Source organism: Centrocercus urophasianus, unplaced genomic scaffold, assembly GCF_019232065.1.
Source record: "Centrocercus urophasianus isolate 14NV4802_14NV808 unplaced genomic scaffold, USGS_Curo_1.0 seq_14, whole genome shotgun sequence".
NCBI lineage: Eukaryota > Metazoa > Chordata > Aves > Galliformes > Phasianidae > Centrocercus > Centrocercus urophasianus.
This window is the reverse complement of record NW_024884586.1, coordinates 39,563,145-39,589,898: the sequence shown is the minus strand read 5'-3', so window position 1 is coordinate 39,589,898 and position 26,754 is coordinate 39,563,145. Positions and strand designations below refer to the sequence as shown.

Sequence of the window (26,754 nt, the reverse complement as noted above, 5' to 3'; positions counted from 1 at the left end):
CATCAGTTTTCAAGCCCAACTCCTCTTTGTTAATCTAGCTTCTGATTTTGTTTTTGCTTTGTTTTGTTTTGTTTTCATGTTTAAAACTTGTTTTCAGCAAGAAAGAATCAAAATTCAATTCTATGCATTTCCTGGAAATTGTGAAATGAATAGGATCTAATACAGGTGCTAAATCATCTTAGAACAGGTGTTTAGACATCTTAGAATCTTAGTCTGAGTTCCTGACTTCTCCATAAAGTGCCTGTGTGAACAGCAACATCCTCCTATCCACAACAAGCATCAGCCACTTGGACCTAACTCTTTGTAAGACTGTTAAATTGTTTTCCAGGTGGAGTCAATAATCCACTTGAAAAAACAGGCAGTAAGAAGTTCATAACTATTCCTGCCCATATCTACACAGAGCAATGCCAGACACCGGCTGGGAGAGGAGTGGCCAGAGAGCAGCTCAGCAAGAAGGACCTAGGGTGCTCTGACAGCAGCTCAGCATAGACCAGCACTGTGCCCTTGCAGGCAAGAGGCCAAACTACACTGTGGGACGCGTTATGCACAGCAAAGTGGTCGGAAGAGGTGGTTGTCAGCTATATTTAGTATTAGTGTAGCCTGGCGTTGCATACCTAGGCTCCACACACTAAAAAATGTTGTTAAAGTGCTTGGAATATTCCAGTGGAGGGCAGAAAAGCTGTGACAGTGAAAGGCATGCCCTGTCAGGAGAGGCTGAGGGCACTGGGCTGTCCAGCTGGAGAAGAGGAAGCTGGGCGGCAACCTCCTTGCTCCCTGAGGATGGGAAGCAGGAGATGCCTGGCTCTGCTCCTGGAACTGATACCAAGGGTGGGAGTGGCAGAGCTGCTAGGATCACATTGGACATTAGGAAAAATTTCTGTACTGTGAACGTGGTCAAACACACTTCCTGGGGAGCGCCCCATGCCTGTCAGTTGTCCAGAGGCATTCAGACAATGTTTTAAGTTGAGGTTACCCCTGAAGTTGTCAGGTAGTTGGAATTTGTGGTTTTTGAAGGTCCCTTCCAACTGAACTACTCTGTTAAAATGTCAGCTGAGTTTTCATACAGTTGCTGTTCCTCTGGTTTTACTTCGTTACCTATATAAGTGGTATATGCCAGTACTAGACAATATGTGATAGCTCTAGAAAGTAAGTGACTTGGAAGTCAGCCTATTGCATTCTACAATCTGCAGAGCTTGATGTAAAGACTTTGCCTGTTGATATCTGTGCATCTGTATCTGTTGATACTGGTGGTATCTGTGCTTTCATAGATGAGTAAAGGCTTTAGGCAGGCAGCCCATCTGCAGGCAGCTATGGAGGGCACCTACAGGTTCTTGGGTACCCCAAGTCCTCAGAAAAAAAAGGAGCATCTGCTGCTTCACAAGAAAATGAGCTACTAAGGTGCAAAGAAGAGCTACTGAAGGGATTTCAGTATCTTTATCCATCTGAATTAATCTTTTAACTTCAAAAGCAATTGAGGGTATTCAGCACCATTCAGAAATGGGCTGACCCAAAAGAAAACTGACTCAAACATTTTAAAGTACCTAAAATTCTATTCTTTCAACTTGCTTTCTCTTGGTACAACAGGAAGTGAAAGAAGGAAAATATCCATAACAGTTGCACTTCTGACAAGTCCCTCCTAAGTAAGTGAACTCAAGCTAGAGAACAAAACACCATCACATTTCATATCTTAAGGTAGTTTATTTTCTGTTGTATCTATTTACTGTATAGCAAAATAACACATCTATTTATTTATATTAAATTAATGTCATATTCTTTACATGTCATAATATTTTCATATTTCACTTGTCAGTACCAAATACTCAAAATTCTCTTCCATTGTCCCCATAACCTCTGTATGGTTTCACTTAAAGGTTGTGTGAACAGCATATTCCTGAACAAGACGATACTGGTAACATTGGAGATAACAGTAAGACTTGCAGTGTTTCATCACAGGCATCTTGGACAATATATAGAACAAACAGTAGAAATACTTATAACATAGAATTATAACGTGTGTTTAAATGAAACCTATAGAAATTGTCTATAAATTATCTGCAGCCATCTAAATCCTGTAGTTTATATAGCACATTCACAGACTTCAAGAGTGTTTCTTTAGTGCAGTTACTTGAAGATTAAATACAGATTTCCTAGCTTGAATGGAACTTTATTACTCCATTCCAGTTCTTATGAATAAAGGTCACACATTAGCATTTTGAGTTTACTGGTGTCTCAAAACTCTATTTCTTCAGAGTTTTAAGCACTTAAATTAAAATTCCAACTTTAAGTGCTTTGAAAGGAACAGGAAGGCTCTGTTTTCAGAAGCTTTTAGATCGTCACCAATTCGGTTTTAGATCTAGGTTCTTAGAAGTAAAAGTTCTTACTGGCTATTAAGGACACTGAGCTTCTTCTGTGTAAAATTCTTTCATTTTTAAATTGTCTAATTTATGAATTGTTATTTTGTTATAACTCATGTTATATTTTATTTTGTTATTTTAATCAGTTAGACTAACTCCGTAAATAAAATTTAGGTAGTATTAGAGCTGGAAAATGCCATATTTGGAGTATTCCTAGCATTCAAGACCCCTATTAGCTTCAGTCATCTTTCTAAGTCAGTGAGGTGATGCTTTTCTCTATATTTTTCTTCTTGTGAGATTGTGCCCACTGCACTGAGCATTTGTTTCCATTAAATAATATTGCAAATATTAATTATGCTTTGTGAATATACAAAAACAAGTTTCTGATCTGTAGGATAGGTATAAATTGAATAACATTAACTCTAAAGAGCTCTCTATAGTGAATGCTTTACCTCATTGCAGGAGTAAAGATTCTCCTGCTATAAAGAAAACTCCACTGCCTTCATGAGGTTGGCTGCAGCCTTCCTTTCTTTACTGCGCTGCCTTTTCTGAACTATGCATACATACAGGCAGAAGTAAATCAGCACTCAGCAGTCACAGCATTTGCAAGAAGGCTCAGCTTGTAAATCAAGTAAATAAAATTACTTTATAGCAGAAAAAAGCCCAGAAGATGACCATGTTTGAAAATCCATTTCAATAATAGTCTTGATGGATTCATTTAAACTTACATAAATACAACTCCATCCTATCAAAAAATGTACTCTATCCAAGGGTACAGGTACCATAAGTAGTTGCATGGCCCTTACAATAGCTTCCAGACTGGGACTCTATTCAGAGAACTCTATGTGCATTCTGACACTTATATTCCACAGAAATACAATCATTTCAAATGATACATGCAAAACACTATAATTCAGCCATGAAAATGTAAATATGCTACAAACAATGATTCAGTTAGAAAAATGACCAGTAATATTAGAAGCAATTAACTGTATTGGGTTTGATTTTAAGATCAAACCATTGCTTTCCCTCCAATGATGAATGTTGCTACGTGTTCATTCTGCTGACTCATAGCAGATGCATATTAGTGGAGACTGATATATCAAAAATGTTTGGTTTTTTTTTCCATTATGAACTGTGCTATTGTGATAATGGCAAAACAGATTTTTTCCTTAGATATTCACTTGAAATGGAAGTTCGTAAAGTGTCCAGGGAGTTTTCTGTCTTCACAGACTGTGATTTTCTGCACCTTTGTGGGATCAAGTCCTTGTAGAATTCCACTGCCTTCTTCTGGAAGTGTTTCCCAACAATAACGTACAGGACTGGGTTCAAGCAACTGTTGCTATAGGCGCAGTACATTGCCATCTGGGTCACAATATCATTGATTTCTTCAAGGCATTTCAAATTCCCTGCTAGTTGGCAGACTGTGTCGATGAAGGTGCTGATCTGGAATGGAAGCCAGCAAATGACAAACAGCAAGAGCACAGCAAGGACCAGCAAGGTGGCTTTCCTCTCTGTCTGGATTAACTTGAGTTTTTGTAACTTATTACTCTGTAAGGCCTTGGTGATCTGAGTAGTGCAATAGGTAATTACACAGAGTGGGATCATGAAGCCCACAGTATTCAGCAGGCAATTGTTTGCAGGGCGCCAGTAGGGGTTTGGATAATCAAGAAAGCAGGCTGTGATGTTGTACTCTTCGAAATACTGTAAGTTTCGGAACACCATTGTAGGTGAGCATATGAACAGTGCACACACCCAGATTATAAAGCTGTTCCACTTGGCACAGGCTGTTCGCCGCATCCGTCCCAGAGACATGGTTTTTACCAAGGCCAGATAGCGATCGATGCTCACTAACGTCAGAAAATAAATGCTAGAGTAAGAGTTCATGTAGCTGATTGTGTTGACAGCTTTACAGAGGAACAGGCCAAAAGTCCACTGAAAATTATTAGAAATATTAATGGCCCAGAAAGGTAAAGAACAGACAAACATTAGATCAGCAAATGCCATATTTGCTAGGTAAATTTCAGCCACAGAGCAGCGACTCTTGTGGAAGCACAGGACGATAAGGACAAAGGCATTTTCTATTGTTCCCAGAATAAATATAATCCAAAGGAATCCAGGCTGATAAGTCTGTAGCCATTTCCATGCATCTGGATTAATACATTCATATTCATTCATTTGATGCACACTTGAATTATTGTGGAAACCTGCTGGACTGATTGTAAATTCCTGTGTGGCCACAACATTGTAAAGTTGCACAATGTTTTCAGGTGTGATGGTAACCATTTCTGTGCAGAGAAAAAAGAAAAAAAAAAAGGTAAAATGAGACTGCTAGCTCATTGCTGCAAAAGACAAGAAGAAAAGCTGGCTCTGCTTTTCCCACGGTCTTAAACAAAAACAGCATCAAACATACTTAGGATTCTCTGGGTTGCTTTTCTGTAGTCACCTTGCTTGCTTGCAGGGGGTTTCACAGAGTAAACTGCCATGGACCGCATGTGTGGAACAATTTTAAGGGTGCAAAGCAACAGCCATCACTGTAAGAAGCAGGTTAACTGAAGCTGGCAAAGAACATTTGCTGGCCTTTGTTCACTAGTAAGTGAATAAAATAAAACAGCAAGCTTACTTGTTTTGTTTTCCTTTTCTTCCTTTTTTTTTTTTTTTTCTTTTTCTTTGGAATTCTTTGATAAGGGTAATGATTACTTTCTTTTCTTATATTTGTGTATCAATATTCATAGTCTCCCAAAGGAAGATGCATCACTGTGAGACTCATGCTTTCAGCTGAGAAGCTCACAGTCTTGTGGCATGTCTCTCAACATTTTCTTCCTTCTGTAAAACTAGAACTGATGGAATTCAATAGTGTTTCCTCTCCACACAGCTCCTTATTTTTGTCAAAATCTCCTCTCACAGCAATTTAGTTTGCAGGTCTAGTTTGCACTGAGGATGCTGCAGGAGTGAGGATTAGTATTCGGAAAGTGTGGTTTTGTCAGCTCACTGGAATCACCTGCGCATTTCTGTACTTGTGTTACCATCTCCTTCAAGTCACAGAAGAGATGAATGGTACAACCTTTGGAAGGGAATCTAGGTTTAATTGATCCATAGGAGGTGGGTTGACAGATTGGCAAAGATAGTGGCCATCATGTAAGCAAAGACCTTAGGAGTTGGACTTGATCCTTATGGATCCCTTCTAACTTGGGATATTCTGATTCTATTACCTGTCTGCAGTGAAGCTCCAGTGAGTTAATTTGAGTTGTAAGAGCAGAATGTGAAAACCAGGTGCTGTATTGTAAACATTCAAAACAGCATAGGGTATACAGGGAATTATTTAAGGACATAAATCTTAAAGATTTATGATTATTTAAACACGGAAAGATACGTGTTTAAATATGTCACTAGCATCAAACAGTTTAATATCCAGAATCCACTTGGCGCTGTTAAAATGTTAGCTGTGGCAATTATTCCTATGTTCCTGAGACTGAATGCCCAAACATAAGAATCCAGGCCTGTATGCATAGTTATCTGAACTAGGTGACAACAATATTGTTTGTTTTATTCCAGGTCTTTAAAATGCCTCTGATAATATTGTGGTTTCATTGGAAGCTTTTCAGATGTATTTTTAACTAAAACATTTTTCTGACTCATCTGGTAACTTGGCAGTGAAAAACATCTATAATTCCTGGAAGGATAAAGTTCTCATTCATGTTCTGGTTACGGCACTAGCTGGTTGGTAAAAGTCAATGCTAAGAATGCACGTTGACATTCAGCTCTAAGATGAAGAACTGCTGAAAAATGATGACTGTATTTTGCGTATTCATTTTAATTAAGTACTGTAGTGCTTGGGAATCAAATGCAAAGATCAAGGCTGCATTAAGTATAACAAAAACTCTCTGCCATAAAATTTACAACACAAGTGTGAGGCAGTATAGGTCAACTGGATAAAACAAGTGAGACTGAGAACATTTAGCCATGAAACAACACTCCCAGATGCCCCTCCCCTGCCACAGCTCCACGCAGTTCCCTCGGGCCCTGTTGCTGTCACATAGAGCAAAGCACAGCACTGCTCTGCCAGTCCCTGGGAGGAGCTGCAGGTCGCCATAAGCTTCCTCACAGCTCCCTCTGCTCTGGGTTGAACAAGCCAAGGGGCCGCAGCCGCTTCTTACACATCTTGCCCTCTAGATCTTTCACCCTCTTTGTAGCCCTTTTTCCTGGCACTTCATGCTCTAACAGCGTTTAGGAAGTATAATGCTAATGGACCAACAGAAGGTCATCTGAGAACAGAAGTTCTGTTGGGCGATGCTGTAAGCAGAAGCTGTTGTTTCTGCCGGGAGCAGGCAGCAGCAAGAATTAAGTGCACTATGAAATTCTTTGAGGTTGAGTATCTGCAGATACTTAATAAGGCATTCATTAGTAATTCAAAGTCATAAAGGCTATGATACTGTTGGCAATTTCTATGCCTCTTTCTCATAATTATGACTAATAGGAAAGCGAGAACCAGGAATTAATTTTACAGCAAACGGAAGCACAAAAACTGCCCACTGGTTGATGATATCTTTCCTTTAATTCACCTTTTAAATGATTGTGCTGTAGAAAGACCGAGAATTGTTTAAAATAAGTTACTTCTGTGACATTGCTGTGGTCTAGGAACGGACTTCAGGACCTAGTTAGAATGTGGCCAAGGCTCATGCTGTGTGGCTCCTGGCTTATCTGTCTCCTTGGTCCTTAGCTCAGGCCCTGGTGTAAAACATTGTTAGAAATGACGGTGTAAACGGTGTAAAATTTGCTAATCATCATTACATGTCCTATTTAAACAATTGCCTGGGGCTATTCTCTGCAGCACGAGAAATGCACACGATGTAAACCATGTGCTTACTGAATATGTTATGATTTATGCAACCACAATTTAGAAAAGAGATTGATTTGCCATAGTCTTATCTCAGGCCAGTGAAAATAAGTGTAATCCCCTCACAAAGACACTGTGTGCACAATGCAAAGCAGTTTTAATGTCTCATTTTGGACTGATTTTATCTGATGATTTTGACATAAACTGTCCAGCTGAAGCAATTTACTATTACTGATTATGAAGAACTGCTGTAGTGGGTTGAATTTGTTCCTGCTGAATTTGTTCCTTCATCCTTTACAGTCAGATAAAAACATTGTCAGTCATTGTTTTTTGTTGTTCCAGAATTATTTTTTTTTTGCTAGTGGTATTGGGCATAAGTGGCAAGGTTTCGGCAGTTGGAAGCTGCAGCATGGCTTGTGTGGCAGACAGCCATGCCTTGCCTTGCCTGTGCTGATGGCTGATGGCACCCAGCCCACAACACTGTCCTGAGCAGTGGAGCAGGGCTATGGTGTTGGCTATTGCAGTCATATGTTGAGCAATGGCATGATCCAGCCAATGCTGCAAATAAGGTACACTCACACAGAGATTGGGAAGAAGAGGGTAATATACTGTAATTGCTGTGGTCCTGGATCATTTACAGATAAGGGGAGAAGGGCTCCAAAAGGTGGCAGTCACAAATGCCATCATTTGAAAGCTCTGAGAGCTGTGAACAATCATTGACACTTCTCATCTTTGCCTGTAAACCTGGTGGATTCTTCTACTAATCAAGGATAGACTTGTATGTACCATCGTGGCGGAAGCATGCCAGAAGAGATGTGAAAGAGGAGCAGAAATTCAAAGATAAGGCACAGAGTCCAGGAATCCTTGAGATAAATATTAGGTGAGGATGTAAGATCTCCACATTACTGCTGTACATGCTAGAGCCTATGGATGGTCTGAAGGAGGAGATGTAGAATATGATGAAGCACGATTACAAGCCCTCTAAAGATCAAGAGCTGTAAAATAAGGAATGCAAATGCAGGGGGAAACATCTCAGAACTCAGTTAATAGTGCTAATGGATATGAATGAGTTCCAGGAAAGCTGAGACATTTTCTTCTCCAAATGGAGAAATGCCCATGCTGCATCAAGCGAACGTTTTTCACAATCAGATTTGGGTATCTCTGAAAGTGGTGTTAAACTTTAATTATACTATGCTAAATATTTGCTCATGTGCTGAGATACAGTGAAAAATAATCTGCAACAGCACAGGATAAAGCAGAAGATAGAAACTGTTACCATATGACCTCAACCTTCTTGGCTGCTTATTTCTCAAGGATTGGGAAACCTAAGTGTAAACTATTATGTAAGTAAGGGTATTGGTGACCAAAAAGGGGAGAAGAGGACTATCAGTCTTAAATTTAGGCAGAATACTCACTGTTTGTTAGTTTATGAACTTTTTCTTCTTGGTATCCAAATTAATGATGAGATGTTTGAATTACACTGACAAAAAAAAAATAGCATAAACATTCCTTGAGGCAAGACTGTTTAGCCCATGGCAATATTTCCGATTACAAAAGTACTGGAATTACAAGCATGATGTAATATTTCAGGTTCTGAAAGTTTACGCTTTCTCTTATTTGTAAATTATAGCCACATCCTGGTATGATCAAATTGTCCATAAATGACATCACCTAGGATCTTAGGGCTGAAATGAGTCACTGCAGGCCTCCACACTTCCATTTCTAATTTCTGGTCTCCTACAATAAACAGCCCTTATTTTGCCCATAAGTAGTTGTAGATACAGCTTAAAACTAAACAAGGACCTGAGCATCCTTGCAATTATATTTCTACCAATGTCTTCACCCTGAATGCTTGTTGTTGTCCTGTTGCTGTTGTCCTGGGTTTATAGTTTGTCAGCTTTTCACAGACATGAAAAATTTCTCCTTTCCTCTTCTTTTTGGGATCAGGGTTAGCTAACCATTGTCGTGTCACTTTGGAATAAGTGCAAGAAGCCACTACACCACTCTCCCACTGTGTCATACTGTGTCCACGCTCTGCCTCTTAAGACATGCCTATTTCTCTGAGCAGTGTAAGGCTTCTAATCTACCAGAAAGATGAAGGGAGGTTTGATTCAATTTTATTCAAAGCAAACCTTTGAACGTTCCTTCCCCCTAGATGATAGAATAAACTCTCTAATCACCACATTCTGTGCTGCCCAGCTCAAGAACTGTTTTGTTCAGTGTTTATATATATCCAGGCACTTGGATTGAGGTCTTAGTTATTCTTGGTCTTATTTATTAGCATCAACATAAATGATAGTGATACCACATATTTTTAAAACTGGAAAAGGCTGAAATATAAATATTATTTTTGTATGTTTTGTTTGCTTAGAGAAACAAAATTAAGTCATCTTATACACAAATTACTGCTTCTTATCTTTGTATTACATAAAGAAGGACATAAGTCTACACAAAAGCTTTAAAAAAACTAAAAAAAAAAATCAAATCTGGTAAGAAGTTGAAACTGGCTTATTGATTTATTCCTTCTGTCTGTTTAAAATGCAAATACAGCAGGAGAGTTTTGTTGCCAGCATCTTCACAGAATTGTAGTTGTTGGAAGTGATCTCTGGGGAACATCTAGTCTAACTCTGCAGCTCCTGACCTTTAGATACTTATAAACATTGATAATGTCCTCTCTCGGTCTGCTCTTCTCCAGGCCTCTCAGCCTTTCCTCAAAAGGGAGATGCATCAAGCCCATCATCATCTTCGTGGCCTTCCACTGGACTCTCTCCAGAGGTTCCCTGTCTTTTCTTGAAACGAGGAGCACAGAATTGGACACAGTATTTCAGACGTACAGGCTTAGTAGAGGGGGAAGATCACCTCCTTCAACCTGCCGGATGCACTCAGCCACTCTTCCCAGTTTAGAATCATCTGCAAAATTGCTAAGGGTGCACTTTATCTCTTCATGCAGATCACTGATGAAGATATTGATGAACAAGACTGAACCCAGCACCAACCCCTAGGGAACACCACTAGCTACAGGTCTCCAACTAAACTCTCTGCTGCTGATCACAGCTCTCTGAACTATGCCAGTCAGCCAGTTCTCAGTCCACTGTCGAGTTGTCTATCCCACATTTCCTGAGCTTACCCATGAGGATGTATGGAGACAGTGTCTAAAGTCTTGCTGACATCAAGGTACACAGCATCCACTGTTCTTCCCTCATCTACCCAGCTGGTCATGATGTCACAGAAAGCTACCAGCTACCCCTGGTGAATCCATGCTGACTACTCCTGATAACCTTCTTCTCTTCCATTTGCTTGGTGATGACATCCAGAATAAGCTGCTCCATCACATTCTCAAGGATGGAGGTGAGGCTGGCTAGCATGTAGTTTCCCAGCTCATCCTTCTTGCCCTTTTTGAAGATTGCAGTGACTTTGGCTTTCCTCTGATCCTCAAGCACCTCTCCTGTTCTCCGTGACCTTTCAAAAATGATAGAATGGTTCAGGCAAACAGGATGGGCAAACAGGACAGGCAAACAGGGTGTTGGTATGTCAGGAAGGGCATGGTGCAGGAGTTCGTGCAGGCAGGACATTCAGGGAAGATGACAGGCAGCCTGGAATCATTACACCAAAACCATAACCTGGAATTAAATCTGGCAAAGGGGATAAAAGATAATAAAAAAGGTTTTTTCAAGTACATTAACAGTAAAAGGAAGACTAGGGAGAATGTGGCTCCCCTGCTAAGTGACGGGGGTGTTCTGGTAACGGGGGATGCTGAGAAGGCGGAGATACTGAATGCCTTCTTTGCTTCTGTTTTCAGTGAAAAAGCTCCCCCTCGGGAATCTGAGACCCTGGAGGTTAGTGAGAGGATCTTGGGAATGGAAGACCTCCCTTCGGTCAGGGAAGAGGTGGTCCAGGAGCGCCTAGGCAACACCAATGTTCACAAATCCATGGGACCCGATGGGATTCATCCACGGGTGCTGAGGGAGCTGGCAGAGGTGATTGCTGAACCGCTTTCTGTCATCTTTGAGAGGTCTTGGAGGACGGGGGAGGTGCCTGAAGACTGGAAGATAGCCAACGTCACCCCGGTCTTCAAAATAGGCAAGAAGGAAGACCCAGGCAATTATAGGTCTGTCAGCCTCACCTCTGTCCCTGGAAAGGTGATGGAACAGCTTGTATTGGATGTCATCTCCAGACAACTGGAAGAAGAGGAGGTTATCAGGAGTAGTCAGCACGGGTTCACAAGGGGGAGGTCGTGCTTGACCAACCTGGTAGCCTTCTATGATGTTGTCTCTGGCTGGGTGGATAGGGGGAAAGCAGTGGATGTAGTCTACCTTGATTTCAGCAAGGCATTTGATACCGTCCCCCACGACATCCTTATAACAAAGCTGAGGAAATGTGGGATAGATGAGTGGACAGTGAGGTGGGTTGAGAACTGGCTGACTGGCAGAGCACAGAGGGTCGTCATTGGTGGTGCAGAGTCCGGTTGGAGACCTGTAACTGGCGGTGTTCCTCAGGGGTCTGTGCTGGGTCCGGTCTTGTTCAACATCTTCATCAATGACCTTGATGAGGGGATAATGGCCACCCTCAGCAAGTTTGCTGATGATACGAAGTTGGGAGGATTGGCTGACACGCCTGAGGGCTGTGTTGCCATTCAGCAAGACATGGATAGGCTGGAGAGCTGGGCAGAAAAAAACCGGATGAGGTTTAACAAAAGCAAGTGCAGAGTGTTGCATCTGGGGAGGAATAATTCCATGCACCAGTACAGGTTGGGGGATGACCTGCTGGAGGGGAGCTCTGCAGAGAGGGACCTGGGTGTCCTGGTGGATGACAGGCTGGCCATGAGCCAGCAGTGTGCTCTTGTGGCCAAAAAGGCCAATGGCTTACTGGGGTGCATTAAAAAGAGCGTGTCCAGCAGGTCGAAGGAGGTGATCCTCCCCCTCTACTCTGCCCTGGTAAGACCTCATCTGGAGTACTGTGTCCAGTTCTGGGCTCCCCAGTACAAAAAAGACAAGGATCTCTTGGAAAGAGTCCAGCGGAGGGCCACGAAGATGGTGAAGGGCCTGGAGCATCTCCCCTATGAAGAAAGGCTGAGTGAACTGGGTCTGTTCAGCCTTGAGAAAAGGAGACTGAGAGGGGACCTGATCCAGGTCTACAAATATCTAAGGTGTGGGGGGCAGAATGGCGAGGCCAGACTGTTTTCAGTGGTGAGTGGAGACAGGACAAGGGGAAACGGCTGGAAACTGCAGCATAGGAAGTTCCGCACAAATGTGCGCAAGAACTTCTTTACAGTGAGGGTGACGGAGCACTGGAACAGGCTGCCCAGGGATGTGGTGGAGTCTCCTTCTCTGGAGATGTTCAAGACCTGCCTGGATGCCTACCTGTGCGACCTACTGTAGGGAACCTGCTTTGGCAGGGGGGTTGGACTCGATGATCTCTGGAGGTCCCTTCCAACCCCTACAATTCTGTGATTCTGTGATTCTGTGATAACATTAGGAGCCTTTTTCTTTTTTTCTTTTTTATTTTTTAGAAGCATATGGCTGATACTCATTTTTCTTCCCATATTAAGTTAATGGAATACATGCACTGAACTTAGAGAAAGAGTATTCAATTAAAAGGAAACAGCATGTTTCATTTTGTGGACAAATGCTATTGCAGAAGTCTATTCATGCATCCAGATTGTGTTCCCTGAAATAAAGTGGTATAATACTGATGATTACTCAATTTCAGAACTCTTATAAGCTGTTTCAGTAAAGTTTTATTACTTATTTTTGTGTGATTACATAGAATCAATTTATGCCTCTCCTATTCCCTGAAATGACTCTCTCTTGCTGTCACACACCTATTTGATGGTATATGTGCCTGGGAATTAGGTATCCAGACCCAAAATTCATTTCAGCAATACAGACTCAGAACAAAGGCTTTGTGAAGGCTAGATAGAGCATCCAGCTGAAATCCACACTGAAGTATGTGTGGAATCATCCATAACAGTATTTTGGGTTTATCTGATTAAGGTACTGCCAGTAGTTGGCTCGTCATACGTACGTGTAGCTTTATACACAATTAGGTGACTATGGTACAGAAGAACAGAAAATCTGGGAGGAAAAAAATTAGTTTTGAGTGGCTGCAAATTGAGAAGGGCATTTGCTCACTTCTGAAATATGAGACTTTTGTGATGCGCTTTATTAGAAGAAAGATCAGCTGCAGAAAGAAACAGCAAAACACCCAAGGCCTGACACAGTTTCCAGTCTAAATTTCTGATCCCGTGCAGACCTGAGGCTGTTCCAATCCTATTTATTTTTTGTGAGGATTTGTCCTCCTAAATATCCCTAAAGACAGCTTGGGAAGCCAATTGTCCCTTAGTGGTGCCCAGTAATCTAGGAGCCATGCTTCTTCATGCTGCTATAAAAACTACAATAAATGCGACAGGGGAGCTGTCAGAGCCATAAGAAGAAAAAAAGGCACCTGCCTGACAGATCTACTGTTACTGAAATGAGAGTTTAAGAGATGCTGTAAGTAAGGGTGGTTTTCTGCAGCATGGTGCTTACTAGAAAGTCTGTTTTCTGCTGAGTTAAAGTATTATTTCTGCTTTCTCAAAGGCCTATAATGTTAAAATTACTGACTTAAGAAAATAAGATGTGACAAAACTCCCTCTAACTGCCTCATTTGAGACCATCTGACAGATCATAAATGTTTGCCAGCCAAAGATATGTAAGTTTCATTTTAACACATTTAGAGGGTTTCATTCCAGGACAATTTTTCCGGGGAAAGAGATTTTTATTGTTTCTCAATTAATTATGGGGTTATGACATAACAACTTCAATGCATATCCTTTATCTTCACGCCTGCAGGTCCAGTAGGCCTCAAGAACAGTTGATGGGATAGCCTAAACAGAAGCTTTTTGGCAAGAACTGAAAGACGTGTCATAAGATCGAGGCCATCTTCTGTGATGGGTCTCATTTTTTGAATTTGTTGTTCACAAAAACACGGGAAAGACATTTTCTTTATGATTTCTGTTCTTCCTCTTTTAGGCTTATTTTCAAAGCTGCTCACTCAACTTTTTTCTCAACTTTCACTGTTACAAAAATCATTCTTGTCATCTGTCCACAGTATATTACCTTTCTTGTTTCCATCCAGACAAAGAGCAATGGGATTGGTTGTTTCCCTCTCATAGGTCTTAGCAAGCATTTGAGTTGTGTCCTTGTCCAAATATAAAAAATGTATGATTATGTGGCCACTGTGAAATGTACTCTGAAAGTTACTCAGAATATCCTTTTTAACTCTGCTTTACTGAGAATGTATTCGTTATTTTGGAGAGGCAGAAAGAGCACCTGAATAATTCTTAAAATGTTTCTTACCTTCAGTTTCACTATGAAGATATTTATTCTCTCCGTTTACTGTCTCAATGACTCATTTCTAATTTCCACTCTTTGTATAAAGTAATCTTTACTTGGCTTTAGCTCACACGATATTGTAGATCAGCAGATACTTCCTGTGGCAATGCTGGCACAGCAGTTCCTGTTCTTCATTCTCCTCTGCTGTTCCTTTCCACCCTATGGCTACTCTCACAATTACTGTTCAGTTTTATGAGGCTTCTGTTGAACCAGATTGAGGAACTTGACTGGGACAAAAATAACCTTGTAGAAGGAAAGGCCTTTTAATGAGAATCAAGTCCCCAGTTTGTCAGAAAATTAAGGCAATGGACAAAAAATGAAGTTTTTACTTCTTAAAAGAGGAGTTTAGAGAATCTCCAGCGTGTAAACTTGAAGCACACCATGGAACAGCAGCCATTATACTGCAGTTACCATTAAGGGTCAATTATGTTAAATAAAAAAGGAAAAATACGTATTCTGTTAAAGCAATTATCTCAATAACAATGGGTCTAAAGAGGCTTTTATTCTTTCCCATGGGTGGGATGTGAAGGCACACACTTTCAATACTTGCTGTTGTAATCAACTAAAGAAAGATGTGGTAAGAACAGAAGCCCAATCCAGTGTGATAAAGCACTTTACATGTTAATTTTTCCAAATTGATATCTTAAAAGGAGTCACAATACTAGTATTTTTATATTATGCTTTTCCTGAAAAATCCCATACTTTTCATCTCCAAATAACTTGGGATGTTATTTTTCAGTGCTTTCTAAATCCTATTCAATAAGTCCAATAATTCTGATAGAATATGGTATCTGTGTGTAAAATAACTACAACAGAGACAGTGAATGGCAGAACAAAATGGCTAGACTTCTGTAAGAGCTGGTAGGAAGAGGAAAATCTGAACTGAATCAGTGGGAAGGGTAACTGTGTATGGAAAAGGGCCAATCTCGCTATGAAATCTATGTAGATTTGGGTTAGGGTTACATAGATTTGGTCTAGAGATAGTGGTGGTGTTCATCCCCTGATTTGTTACTACCTATTTTAGAAACGGTTCTACTAAAAGTAGAATGTGCTCCAAATGATTCAAATGGCACCTTAGTTTGAAGTTGCTGCCATTCTGAAAGTACTTTTTTGTTACTATAGTTTTATTTAATCTGAAATGAGAAATTGTCATTTCTAACATTACAATCTGGCCTAAAATCAAAAGAACAAGATCTTCAAGATTCTCCAGCCATTACTCAGTTTTAACTTTATCATCCTCAGAAGTTTTAAAGTACAAAAGGATGAAACCTTGAGTAACATGATCTTACCACACAACTGGCCCAGACTATGGCAAGAAGTTAGACTTCCTTGATGCCTTCCAACTTGGATTATCCTAAGATTCTTAGCTTGTGCTTCTTGTACTAATAATTGAATTTCCATTTGAATTTAGCCAACAAACAGAAGCAGAATGTCAAAAAAGTAAAGCTCACTGAGCATCCTTAGGAAGCTATGGACGTTTTGTGGAAAGTAACATATGAACTGGCTTTTGCTAAAGAAGCTTTTTGCTAATATCAGGACAGAGCTATGGCTCTTCAAAGTCAGGAAAGTAAGTAGAGATAAGCTGACTTTAACTGACAGGGTTTACAGTGAGGGTAGAAGGGAGCCTGGATGCCTAGGTTAAGGGGTGATGCTGTGGGCTGATGTGTGCCCACTCACATCTTTTTATGGGCTGTTTTGTGATGCAGTGGACTGTTCGAGTCCTGTTTCAAATGTGTGTTATCTGTGTAGTATTAAAGTATGTACTGTTAAATTTGCCTTTCAGATATTTATTTGCCTTAGCTTATCTCTTTAGGTGATTATAGGGAGAAGTGTAGAGAAGGGGAGATTTGTAAGACTTTAGGAAAGACATTAAGTCAATATAGCACTAGAGATACATAAGATAAAAAAAATTAGTTATTTTGAAGAACAGCAGCAGAACAGCAAGTGTTTGGGAGGCCATTCAAGTGCTTGAGTACATGTATTTTGGAATGAATATGAGATAGGGCCTCTGAGAAATGTGTGCTTTTGGAGCCATGCAAGATACCTTGGAGTTCTTGAAATAACTCCAGACACTGCTGGTGACCTTTGCCATATGATATTACTACAAAGTGGCAAATTTTGAGGCTAAGCAGAGCATTGTAGGGACTATAAAATAGAGCATTCTGGCTATAAGATGCAAAATTACAGCAAAAGAAGAGAAGGAAAAGTCTCCTGGGAATTAGCCTGTTAAAACAGTTCAGGTTTTAAGAGCTGAAAAAGAGAAGCTGCTGATTTCTTGTGGAAAAAATGGTTGAAACATAAAGTTATGCTTAACAACAAAATATACTTAAAATCTGAAAAATAGTTTTCTGTATTTGAACTGAGTAAGTTTGATGCGGTTCTCAGTGTATTGGACTTTGGATTAGTCTTGTTTTGAAAGAAAATTCCTGCTGCTTGTCTTTTGGGACACTAGGAATGCTATATAAAGCTCTGCGGTACCTTGGCAACAGTTAAAGCAGATGAGCTAGAGGCAAAGGTTTTTGTTTTTACTTTTATGTGATTTCTCTGGAAAAAAAGGTACATATGGGCAAAATAACAGGAAAAATAAACCAAACCTGCCTTCATATACTTATTTTTACTTGGCTGAAAAACAGGAAAACTCTGACGAAGCATGACAAGTTGCATAAATTTCTTGGTATCTTCTCTACCATGTACAGTGGGAATATCCTGAAGAAAGCACTGGACATTATGAATGCAGCAACAGAGGTGGAATAATAAGAGGAAAAAAACTGTAAATTCTGAAGTATTTTTGCTTCCAGGAAGGTGAAGCAACTGATTCTCCTTTACTTGCTTTGCTGTAGTGGAGGCACAGAAGTGTTGCTCAGCAGCTTAGGAAACTCCACTTCAGGCTCCCTCATTGACGAGCATGTGAATGTCCTCTTCAAGTCTACGTTACTGCTACCACACTTCTTTGGCCCTGTTTACAGCCTCCTAACAGCTCTTTTTCCTGGGTATCGGCTCTAAGTTCTTGTGACTAGGTAAAATGTGAAGGTCTAATGGCCAAATAATGTTTATTCATGCTGCTTCCTTTGTGCACTATTTAATGTTGAGATTTGCCTTTCAAATGAATGGCTCTGTGCCCTGAAAGTACTTTGCTTCTAGCTTCTAGGGAACATTTTAACAGCCATTTAGGCAAAAAAGCAGATTCGCCTCCAGTGCCTCCAATTACAATTATGTTTACATAGTTACTAATGGCATTTGCAATAATGCAGCATTTTCTGCACGTTTTCACAAATGACTCTCACAACTATGACTTTCGAGAAAAGGCTAAGTATCTCCAGTAGATTTTACTCTTGAGTTGATCAGGCTTTACTACATTTTTACAACACACTGCGCTGCTGCAACTAAGATTTCATCATCAGATACAGACAGTTATCCTCGCCAGCATGCTGTGGGGTCTGAGCATGCAGATATCTGAAGGTATCACACTCAGCATATGTCTTTTCTAGAAGCTAGAAATAACAAAATGCCTTTGGTTCACTTAATGTCTCCCAAAAAAGCATACAATATATGGACATCCTCATCCAATAAAGGTAGAGTTTCCAAACATCAAATTGGGCTCAGACTACAGAATAGGCTGGAAAGTATGATTAACTATATAATGGTTGATTTTCTTTTCCATTTTGTACTCTCTGGAGAACCAAGCATCAGACAGTTCCCTTGTCAAGGAGAAAGAACTCTGTAAGTTTTTTCAATTCGGTGATAAACTTCAGAAAGTCATTTTGTCTTGCTCTTCCTGGGTCAAACTTGCCCACTTCTGCTGTTACCTGAGCAGCCGTGGCAGTCATTTCATATTATTTTTTTGTCTCTGTTCCTGCCTTAGCCAATGTACGAGGCATTTGCAATTGGAAAAAGTAAGTTTTTAGATAACAGGATATAAATTAGCACATTGAGTACATCGCAGAGGAAAGCTCAAAACTATATATATACTTAAAATATGTGTGTGAGAGAGAGAGAATAACTATAGTGAACCTCACACTACATTGCAGTTATTTTGAAAGTTAGCACTGATAAAATTGTTACACACCCAAACATAGTTTGTTTTCCTGCTGAAAACATAGCAGAACACCAATGGCAATTTTTATGTGGAAGTGCATCATATTTCTATGGAAATGCGGAACGAAGCATTTCCATATTTGAATAAATAAATGTTGACAAGTATTTGGTGATTAACTAGATTGTACAAGCAGTCATGCGTTTTTCAATACTGTGTGGTCTGCAAGGCTCAGGATACTTCTTCAGCTGAGAACTGGTGTGATGTACAACACCAGTATACAACAATGAGCGTTTGGATTATGATCTTATTTTTGCCTTTTCATTCTTCGCCAGTGTTCTGAAATTAAACTGAGTGCTAATTTATTGCCCTCTGTTGTTAGCAGCAGGAGATGTCAGAGACTTTGGAACCTGATAGAGAAAATCTGTTTTTCACTCTGTGACCACAGTTTTTGAGCACCGGTGATTGCCAAGATTTGTCTATGTGCTCTTTTGATATTATGAGTGCCAACACAAAAATGTAGCGAGGATTTTGTTTGAAAGGTTCTTTTTTGAATACATACCACAGCCCCTTCAGAGAATTCTTGTACCCACAGCTAGCAAAAGAGAGAGATCCTTCTAAGCTTGTGCAGTCAAATGGTGTTGGGTTGTCACTGGGCAGTTATGTAGTATGACATGAGATCAGAGGTACTATCCTGTCTGTACAGTGGTAAAATTAATGGATCACATCTTTCCATACCTCATTCTTTGCTGCAGCTCTGTATGAAATGTTCTACTACATGTCAGAGGAGGCAAATTTCCTTTTTCTATTAAAAGGACAACCAATTTTTTTCTTGAGAAAAAAAAAATAATTAAAGGATTTTTTTTTTTTTCCACAAGTGAGTTGGGAAAAATAACAGGAAAGATTTTGGAGATGTAGTTTCTGATTCTGAACAATGAAGGAGCTACAGATAAGTAGCTCATGGCTCAGTATAAGACCTGATCTCTGTGGCCATCCAAATTATTATCTTTACAAAGTGAAGCAACTCCAAAAAAAAAACAACATTGAGAATGAAAGTGGCCAACTAACTATAGTATCCACCAGGAGCTTGCTTTAGAAGGAAGATGCCTTGTTCAAAATTCTTAATTCTGTGGTGCCCATTCCTGGACAGATTTCCCCTGAACAAGTGCACATGCTTTGGTTTCTTGCTGCTACAAAAAAAAAATTCAAGATCCTTTCATTCCAGATGGGAATTTCTTCCTTTTGCCCCTCCCAACTTTTATGTGAAACAGAATTTCTACCTTCTGACCAGCTTAGTTAATTTTGAAAAATATTCTAATTTAAGTTAATCACATCCCGTTTGAACTCAGGTACCTCCAATTTTGCAGACACTGTAGCATATAAAGCTCTCTGTGGCATGCAGCAGCTCTCTGCAGCAGGCAGAAAAGTCTCCTGGCAGGCCAGGAACAGATGGAGGGGAAATGAGGGGATGCGAGTTCTGGAAGAGAACATAACACTGTTAAAGAAAACACTGGAGAAATATTACTAATTGGAAGGAAGGAACACTGGAAAGAAGGCGAGAAGGGAAATAGGGGCTTAATCTCTCAAGAGAGAAAAGGGCTTGAAAGCAAAAAATGAATGAATAAGAATTTCTGCTTGAGTCAAATATACACCAAATTAATAAGAGTTTTTACCTGGGATTTCTATTCAAAATGTTATAATACCTGGGTTTTTTTTTTACAAGTGCAGAAGAATGAAATTCCCAGTGTCTTGCACAAGACCGTGTTCATGGTTTGGATGCCAACTGGTAGACCAAGTCTATTATGGAAGGAAACAAATTGCTGTCTTGCATTTCTGAAAAAGACTGACATTTCCAAAATATTGCAGGAAACGCCTTCCCGAAACTGACTCCACTTTGTTACTTCTCCTTCCTTTTAATTCTGGGAAACATCTCTTGCTGAGCCAGTTGGCTGGAATTTCTTGGCTATGAGAAGACTTTTGAATGAAAAAAAGGGTTTCTTAGAGAAATGATGTAAGTAGAATGTGAGAGCACACAATCCATACCTCATGCAACATGTCTCTACCTGTGTTTTTACAAGCATGTTTGTTATAAATTCAGATCTAGTGTGAATAATATCCCCTCCATTCACAATTTGCCTACTTGTCAGATTTGTTATGTAGGCTTAACCAGGCTGGAATAGCATCACTTTGAAAATGAACTTGCAGCTCACCAAGAAAACAAACAAACAAACTAACTAAAGCACTATTTAAGAAGCTCTCAAATTTTAAACCAGCACCCTTCTTCAGTAAACTGCCAGTAGGTTTTTTTCATTATGTAATTATTTTACTTGCTGCAAATCTCTATCAAGAATGGTTTTTAAGAAGATAAGAGTTTTTATTAATTTATCTGCTCATGAGGGTTACTCCCAGATTCTCATTACTTGGATATTTCAGCATTAACTATAATAAATAAAATATAATACTTTCCTAAGCAAAGGAGAAAAAATAAACAAACATATAAGTGTTAATCATAATAGATGGACACATCACAGATGAATGACTATATATATAATTTCTTGCAGCAAGTTAAAATGTGGGGACCAGGAACTAAGTGTTGGAGTCAGAAAGCCTGAGATGTGTTGCCCCATTTCAGAGGATGGCATGGAAATGTGTACAGGAGAGCTGGGTGGGTATAGTGATTTTGTAGAGGAGCATGCATTTTACTTCTCTGACAAAATGCTAATAACCTCTGTGCATGTGTTTATCTATATTTCCATGACTGCATAGAGAGAAAAGAGAGAACATTCCCACAAAAAACAAAGATTTAATGATCACTTTTAGTTCCACAAACCATTTGCCTGCTGCTTTGCTGTTTGCTTTGGGAAAAATGGTTTGTGATTTTCAGTGCCCAGTTCTGGAAGGGGCAGGCAGCGCAAAACCTGTAGGATGATGCTATTACCATCCTGTCTGTTAAATTGGGACCTGGTGCTTCAGTGGTAATCAATGTGCAAGAGCCCTGCAAGAATACAGGCAGGTTTTGCCTCAAAGAGCCTATAGTCTAAGCAGAAGCCAAATGTAATAGAAAGAGTGAAGAATATAACCCATTTTAGGGAAAGAGTGCTGGAGAATATAAGAGCCAAACTTAGTGACAACGTTTTCAATATTTCCATCCTCCTGCATGGAGCCAGGAGTTGGATTCAATGATCCTTGTGGGTCCCTCAAACTTGGGATATTCTGTGATTCTGAATTTAAGGATCAGGTCCCACCTTTGAATTATGAAAGCCTCACAGCTGCTTGCAGCAAAGCTCAGGAGACCTGAAGAACTGCTCTCAGCTTACTGGCCTGCCTGGTGTCTGCAAGCAGTTTACTGCCCGACCTTCGTGCCCTGTGACCCCAGAGCAGCAGTCTTTTGAGTAGTCAGCTGGCAGATCATACAGCTGCAAGGAAGGAAAAAAGCCCTTCCAGGGTCATGGGGATGCAGCTCCCAAATAACTTGCAGGAAGACTGCAGGAGGAAAACCCTCTATAGCCAATTCTGCCTCTGTGCATGCACATGTAGATTCTGTTAATATCAAAATGACCTTGAGCTCTAACCACAGCTTGCTCTCCTTATTGCTGAGTTTATTGCAGATAATGAGTGTGAGAAATGGATTTCTGCATTTAGGAAGCTCCACTCTCTGGTAATTCAAGAGCTTGAAGCCTGGCTTTGTTTGCAACACCCTCATCACGCTAGCATACCTGAGTGTGCAAGGCTTAGCACTGGAGGGTCTGCAAACCTGAAAGTTCCTCATTATTTGCAGATATCACAAAGACAAGCCCAGAGCTGCTGAATCAATTTGAAGAGTTGATATACAGGGGAGGTAAGTATAGCACAGCAGCAAAAAGAAGTAAAATCCACCACTTCAGCATATTTGCAGAGTTCTGAAGCAGTTTGTAATGGATCAGATTTTCCACAATGTCTGAATGCTCTTATCATCAGAGGGCTGCTTATCATCAGAATGGAGACAGCTTGCTTTCAGTAGGCAACTTTGTTCCTTGTGTTATTTTTCCTTTTCTTTATGGTCTCTGTTCCCTTGTGTCTGTTCTCTGGTGTCTAGGGCTTGCAGTGAGGTACTAAACCAGGGTCAGTGTTCTTCAGCCTCACTATGGTAGTACTGCTTCTAAGTGAATGGTGTATCACCCCTGGTGGTGGTGGTGATAGCTAGCAGGTGTAACTTTGTGGGAAGACAGCAGCCCGCAGTGTCTGTATTTAGTGTTCTTGTTGCATTGCTTATCTTCTGTGTTTTCTTGCTGTGGTTGTACCCACCACCTCCAGGCTGCCACACCACAGAGATGCCCTCTCCTCCCTCCAATACTGATTTGTAGTTCTCACTTCTTCCCTTCCAGGAGCCCTTAATGGGGAGCTGGATCAGGGGGCTCCAGTTTGAACAGGGTTTGGTGTGAAACTGTACTCTGAGCCTGTACCATGTCATAGAATCAGCAAATGGAATAGGTTGGAAGGGACATCAAAGACAATGCAATTCCACCCCTTGCCATGGGCTGTCTGCTCTCCACCAGATCAGGGCCCAGGGCTCCATCCAACCTGGTCCTGAACACCTCTGGAGATGGGACACCCACAGCCTCTCTGGTCATCCTGTGCCACTGCCTCAATCCTCTGTGTAACAATTTTATTTCTAACAACTAACCTAAATCTCCCCACTTTCAGTTTAAAACCATTCCTTCTGTTCTTGTAAAAAGTCAGTCTCTCCTAATTATATGCTCTCTTCGAGTACTGGAAGGCTGCAATGAAGTCTCCTTGGAGCCTTTTCTTCTCCAAACTAAGTCCAACTTTTCAAAGTTTTTACACAAGAGAGGTTCTCCAGCCCTTTGATCATCCTTGTGGCTGTCCTCTGGACCTACATCAAGAACTCCATGTTTTCTTTGTGCTGGGGGCCCCAGGCCTGGACACAGTACTCCAGACAGGTCTTCACATGGGCAGAGTGGGAGACAATCCCCTCCTTTGCCTTTCTACCACCCCTGTTTTGATATGCCCAGGATACAATTGGCTTTCAACGCAGCAAGCACATACTGCTGGCTCATACTTTTCTATTTGGTCATTGTGATTTCAGACCAGTCTCTATTGGACAAACCAAACCCCTTCTCTATACAATGCTCACCAAGGCATGTCTTCTTCCTTAGCTGTGCTAGGAGAGGGGTTCATCTAGCTTTCTGTTCTCAAAAGGTAAAGATATATGTGGCAATGTCACTTTAAATCATTACTGCCTCACCTCTCCCTAGTCTGCCCCACTGCTGTTACCAATCCAGTCCTGTAGGTTGTGACACTTTTGCAGATGTCACAAGAACTGAAACGGTATCACCAGCTCAGGAAATAGATTCACTTCAAGAAAAGTCACTTGTTTAATCTTTCCCTGATCAGAAATGCTGTACAACAGCACAAGGAGAAGAAACAGAAAAGCAACTGCACTGCAGATCCATTGTGCAAGGAGAAGCTGGAAGCTTCAGGCATCTGCACCCAAAGTCACACCAGCTGTAGAGCATCGGCTAAGAACAGCTTCTGCCTCCACTCTGAGGCCCTGTTTGTTAGCAGTCTCACATGTGCTGAGCAGGAGCACACGTTTCATGTGTGCGTGTGTTAAATTTGAAGTATGCGAGAAAGAAGAGAGACCAATGTTTAGATAAGGCAGGGGAAATCCAAGAGTGGAGGAAGGGTTCTAAAAACTATTGGTGACAAAAGAACAAGCCTGGCTTATGAGTAGCTTTTAAAGAAAAATCAGGTTTTAAGTGGCATTTTGACAGAAGATATTTATTCTCTCTCTTTCTCTTTTAAATTTCATATTGATTAACATTGCTAATGAGCTCAGGTGTACATTTATGGCTGACTTAGTTACAGGGACGGAATGTATTTGTTTTGAAAGCAAAACTCTGTTCATTATTCCTGGATTTGCAGTAAGATTTTTTTTTTCCTACTCTTCCTTTTCTATTCCTACTTTTTCTACCGTGAAAACAGTGGGGTTTGGGTTTCTAAAAGCCTTTTGCCTTCTTCTTTCCAGGAATAAATACATTATCTAAAACTGCCTGTTCCTAAGCACTGAATTTTAGCTTCTTGATAACTAACAGGCTAAAATTCTCCCCAATTCGTCTTGTTTTCTATCTGGAAAAGAACTTTAAATGTGGTAACACTTGCTCTGAGATTTTTTTTTCCTAGAGTAGATATGAAATCTTTAATTTGGGAAGCTCTAACTCGAGAGGAAAGGCTGGTCTTTTCTGTTGGGTTGGCAGAACAAAATGTTCAGGTAACTCTGACTTACTCATTTAATCTTGTTCTAGCATGTACAGGGCTCAGTGGAAAACCTGACAGAAGTGTTCTGGAGATGTCTCTGCTCTGGCCATCCCATCATCTTTATTAACTTAGGTACACTTATCTCTTCTCTTTATGTTTGTTCTCTTCAGACTGAAAAGACAGATACATTTAGAAGTTTCTGAATGATTCTGAAGTATAAAGATGCTTCTCTTCAATGAGAATTCCTCAGTGAATTTTCAGGAAAAAAAAAGCAGAAAAGGTTGTAACCGTATGACAGATATTACACAATATCCTGATAATTCAGATTTAGAGATTTTGCTATAAAAAGAAATATACTATTTTCTAGCTCTGTTCAAGCTTCTCTAAGAAAATATACACAACTGCTAAAGATAAGAACACATTCTAATCTTAGGAGGTGGCATCTGTATGATTACACACAACGTATCAAAACCAAGGATTCTAATGACAAACTTTGAACTATTTTGGCTGCACAACTATTTTGTTATTACTGTTACTATACACAGCCTACTGCCTACAATACTGAGTAATGGAAAATGAATAGCATATATTTCAACATTTGGTCCTTTTTTTATACCATTCTAATTACAATTCCAGTTCTAAGCTGTTTATAAGCGTCTTATAAATCTTGCTTTCACTGTATTTTTTTCATTTTAATATAAATATCAGAAGTAAATCAATAAAGTTGTTCAAAGGTGAACTGAAACCTTTCTTTGTTACACAAGAAGCAACTCAGAAGGTTTAGTCTTTGCCATTCAGTCAGTACAGATGAGACAGGTCAGCAGCATAAGGTACAAGCAAATCCACACTGTGGCACAAAGTTGACAATCAAAACAATAAGCAGTGAGAAAACACTGAGGGCACACAGAAAGAATTGTCAGTGCCTTTTCCCTGGTTCTTGTTAGGTAAGTTCTCAGCTGAAAATGAAGTTAGCTGCTTGTACTTTCTGTTCTTTCATAGCTAAAACAAATGGAACACACTGACTGCCCTCCAGACAGATCATTTTCCTCACATAGCCCATACCCAACAGTCCCTGTGTCTTTGGCATCCTGAGCACACTGAAATAAAGCTTTTTTTTCCTGTAAATGTTTCACCTCTGCAAAATCTGCCAACCTAGCACGCTGCATCAGTGATAATTATTTTCTTCCTCTGTTCCTGGAATGTTAATGATGCCAGTTCTTTTCTAATTAAGCTAGAAACATATTAAGAATTCAAGAAGCAGCTTCGCAAAGGTAACAAACTACTGAATTTAAATAATGACAACTTTTTATATGAAAAAGAAGTGAAAGCACGTACCTTGACTGCAAATTTGCTACTGAGGAAGTACAAACAAGTGAGTGCAACACTTCTCAGTGAGCAGCCATGCTCCGTCTGTTGTATGAATGAGTGTAACTTCTGATCTGCTGCCCCTCCCTGAACAGAGCATCCCTCCGTTAATGACATCATATTCCTGGACTTTCTGCTGTACTATATTTCATTTCAGGAGTGCAGCTTGTTTGCTGTAACCAGCATGAGACCACTTGTATTTGACTAGGGGTGGTAAACAGTACAAATCAAGTTGAAGTAATGACGTCCCACAGAGTGTGTATGAAACAGCCATGTTTGTTTGCAAAGAGCCTCAAACATGTAAATGTGTGAGCGTACACACATACAACCTCAATCCTGATTTCAGGTGATGGTGTATTTTATTTTTAACTGCTGATAGACTTAACCAAGAGCTAAACAAGCTAGTTTCTTGCAAGATTCAAATCTTTAAAACTGAAAATAACATTTGTAATCTTACATTCTTCTTTCTCATGGGAAGAAATTTAGTGTTTATATTTCTCAAAAACAAAAAGCATTGCTCTTCCTCAGCAGAAA

The 26,754-nt window shown here is 40.2% G+C and overlaps 1 protein-coding gene across 3 annotated transcripts; it reads right to left on the bottom strand.

Annotated features, from left to right (window-relative positions):
• Positions 1 to 1,678: 1,678 nt before the first annotated feature.
• BDKRB2 (bradykinin receptor B2) lies at positions 1,679 to 26,306 on the bottom strand. Of its 3 annotated transcripts, XM_042813673.1 has the most exons (3): positions 26,191 to 26,306; positions 19,951 to 20,074; positions 1,679 to 4,642 (listed from the first exon to the last, which is right to left on the bottom strand). In XM_042813673.1, the coding sequence occupies exon 3, from the start codon at positions 4,638 to 4,640 to the stop codon at positions 3,495 to 3,497; it is 1,146 nt and encodes a 381-aa protein (XP_042669607.1). In that variant the 5' UTR covers positions 4,641 to 4,642; positions 19,951 to 20,074; positions 26,191 to 26,306; the 3' UTR covers positions 1,679 to 3,494. The 3 variants fall into 3 exon arrangements, with proteins under 3 accessions (XP_042669607.1, XP_042669606.1, XP_042669608.1); XM_042813672.1 differs by lacking the exon at positions 19,951 to 20,074; XM_042813674.1 differs by lacking the exons at positions 19,951 to 20,074; positions 26,191 to 26,306 and adding an exon at positions 8,607 to 8,671.
• Positions 26,307 to 26,754: the final 448 nt, after the last annotated feature.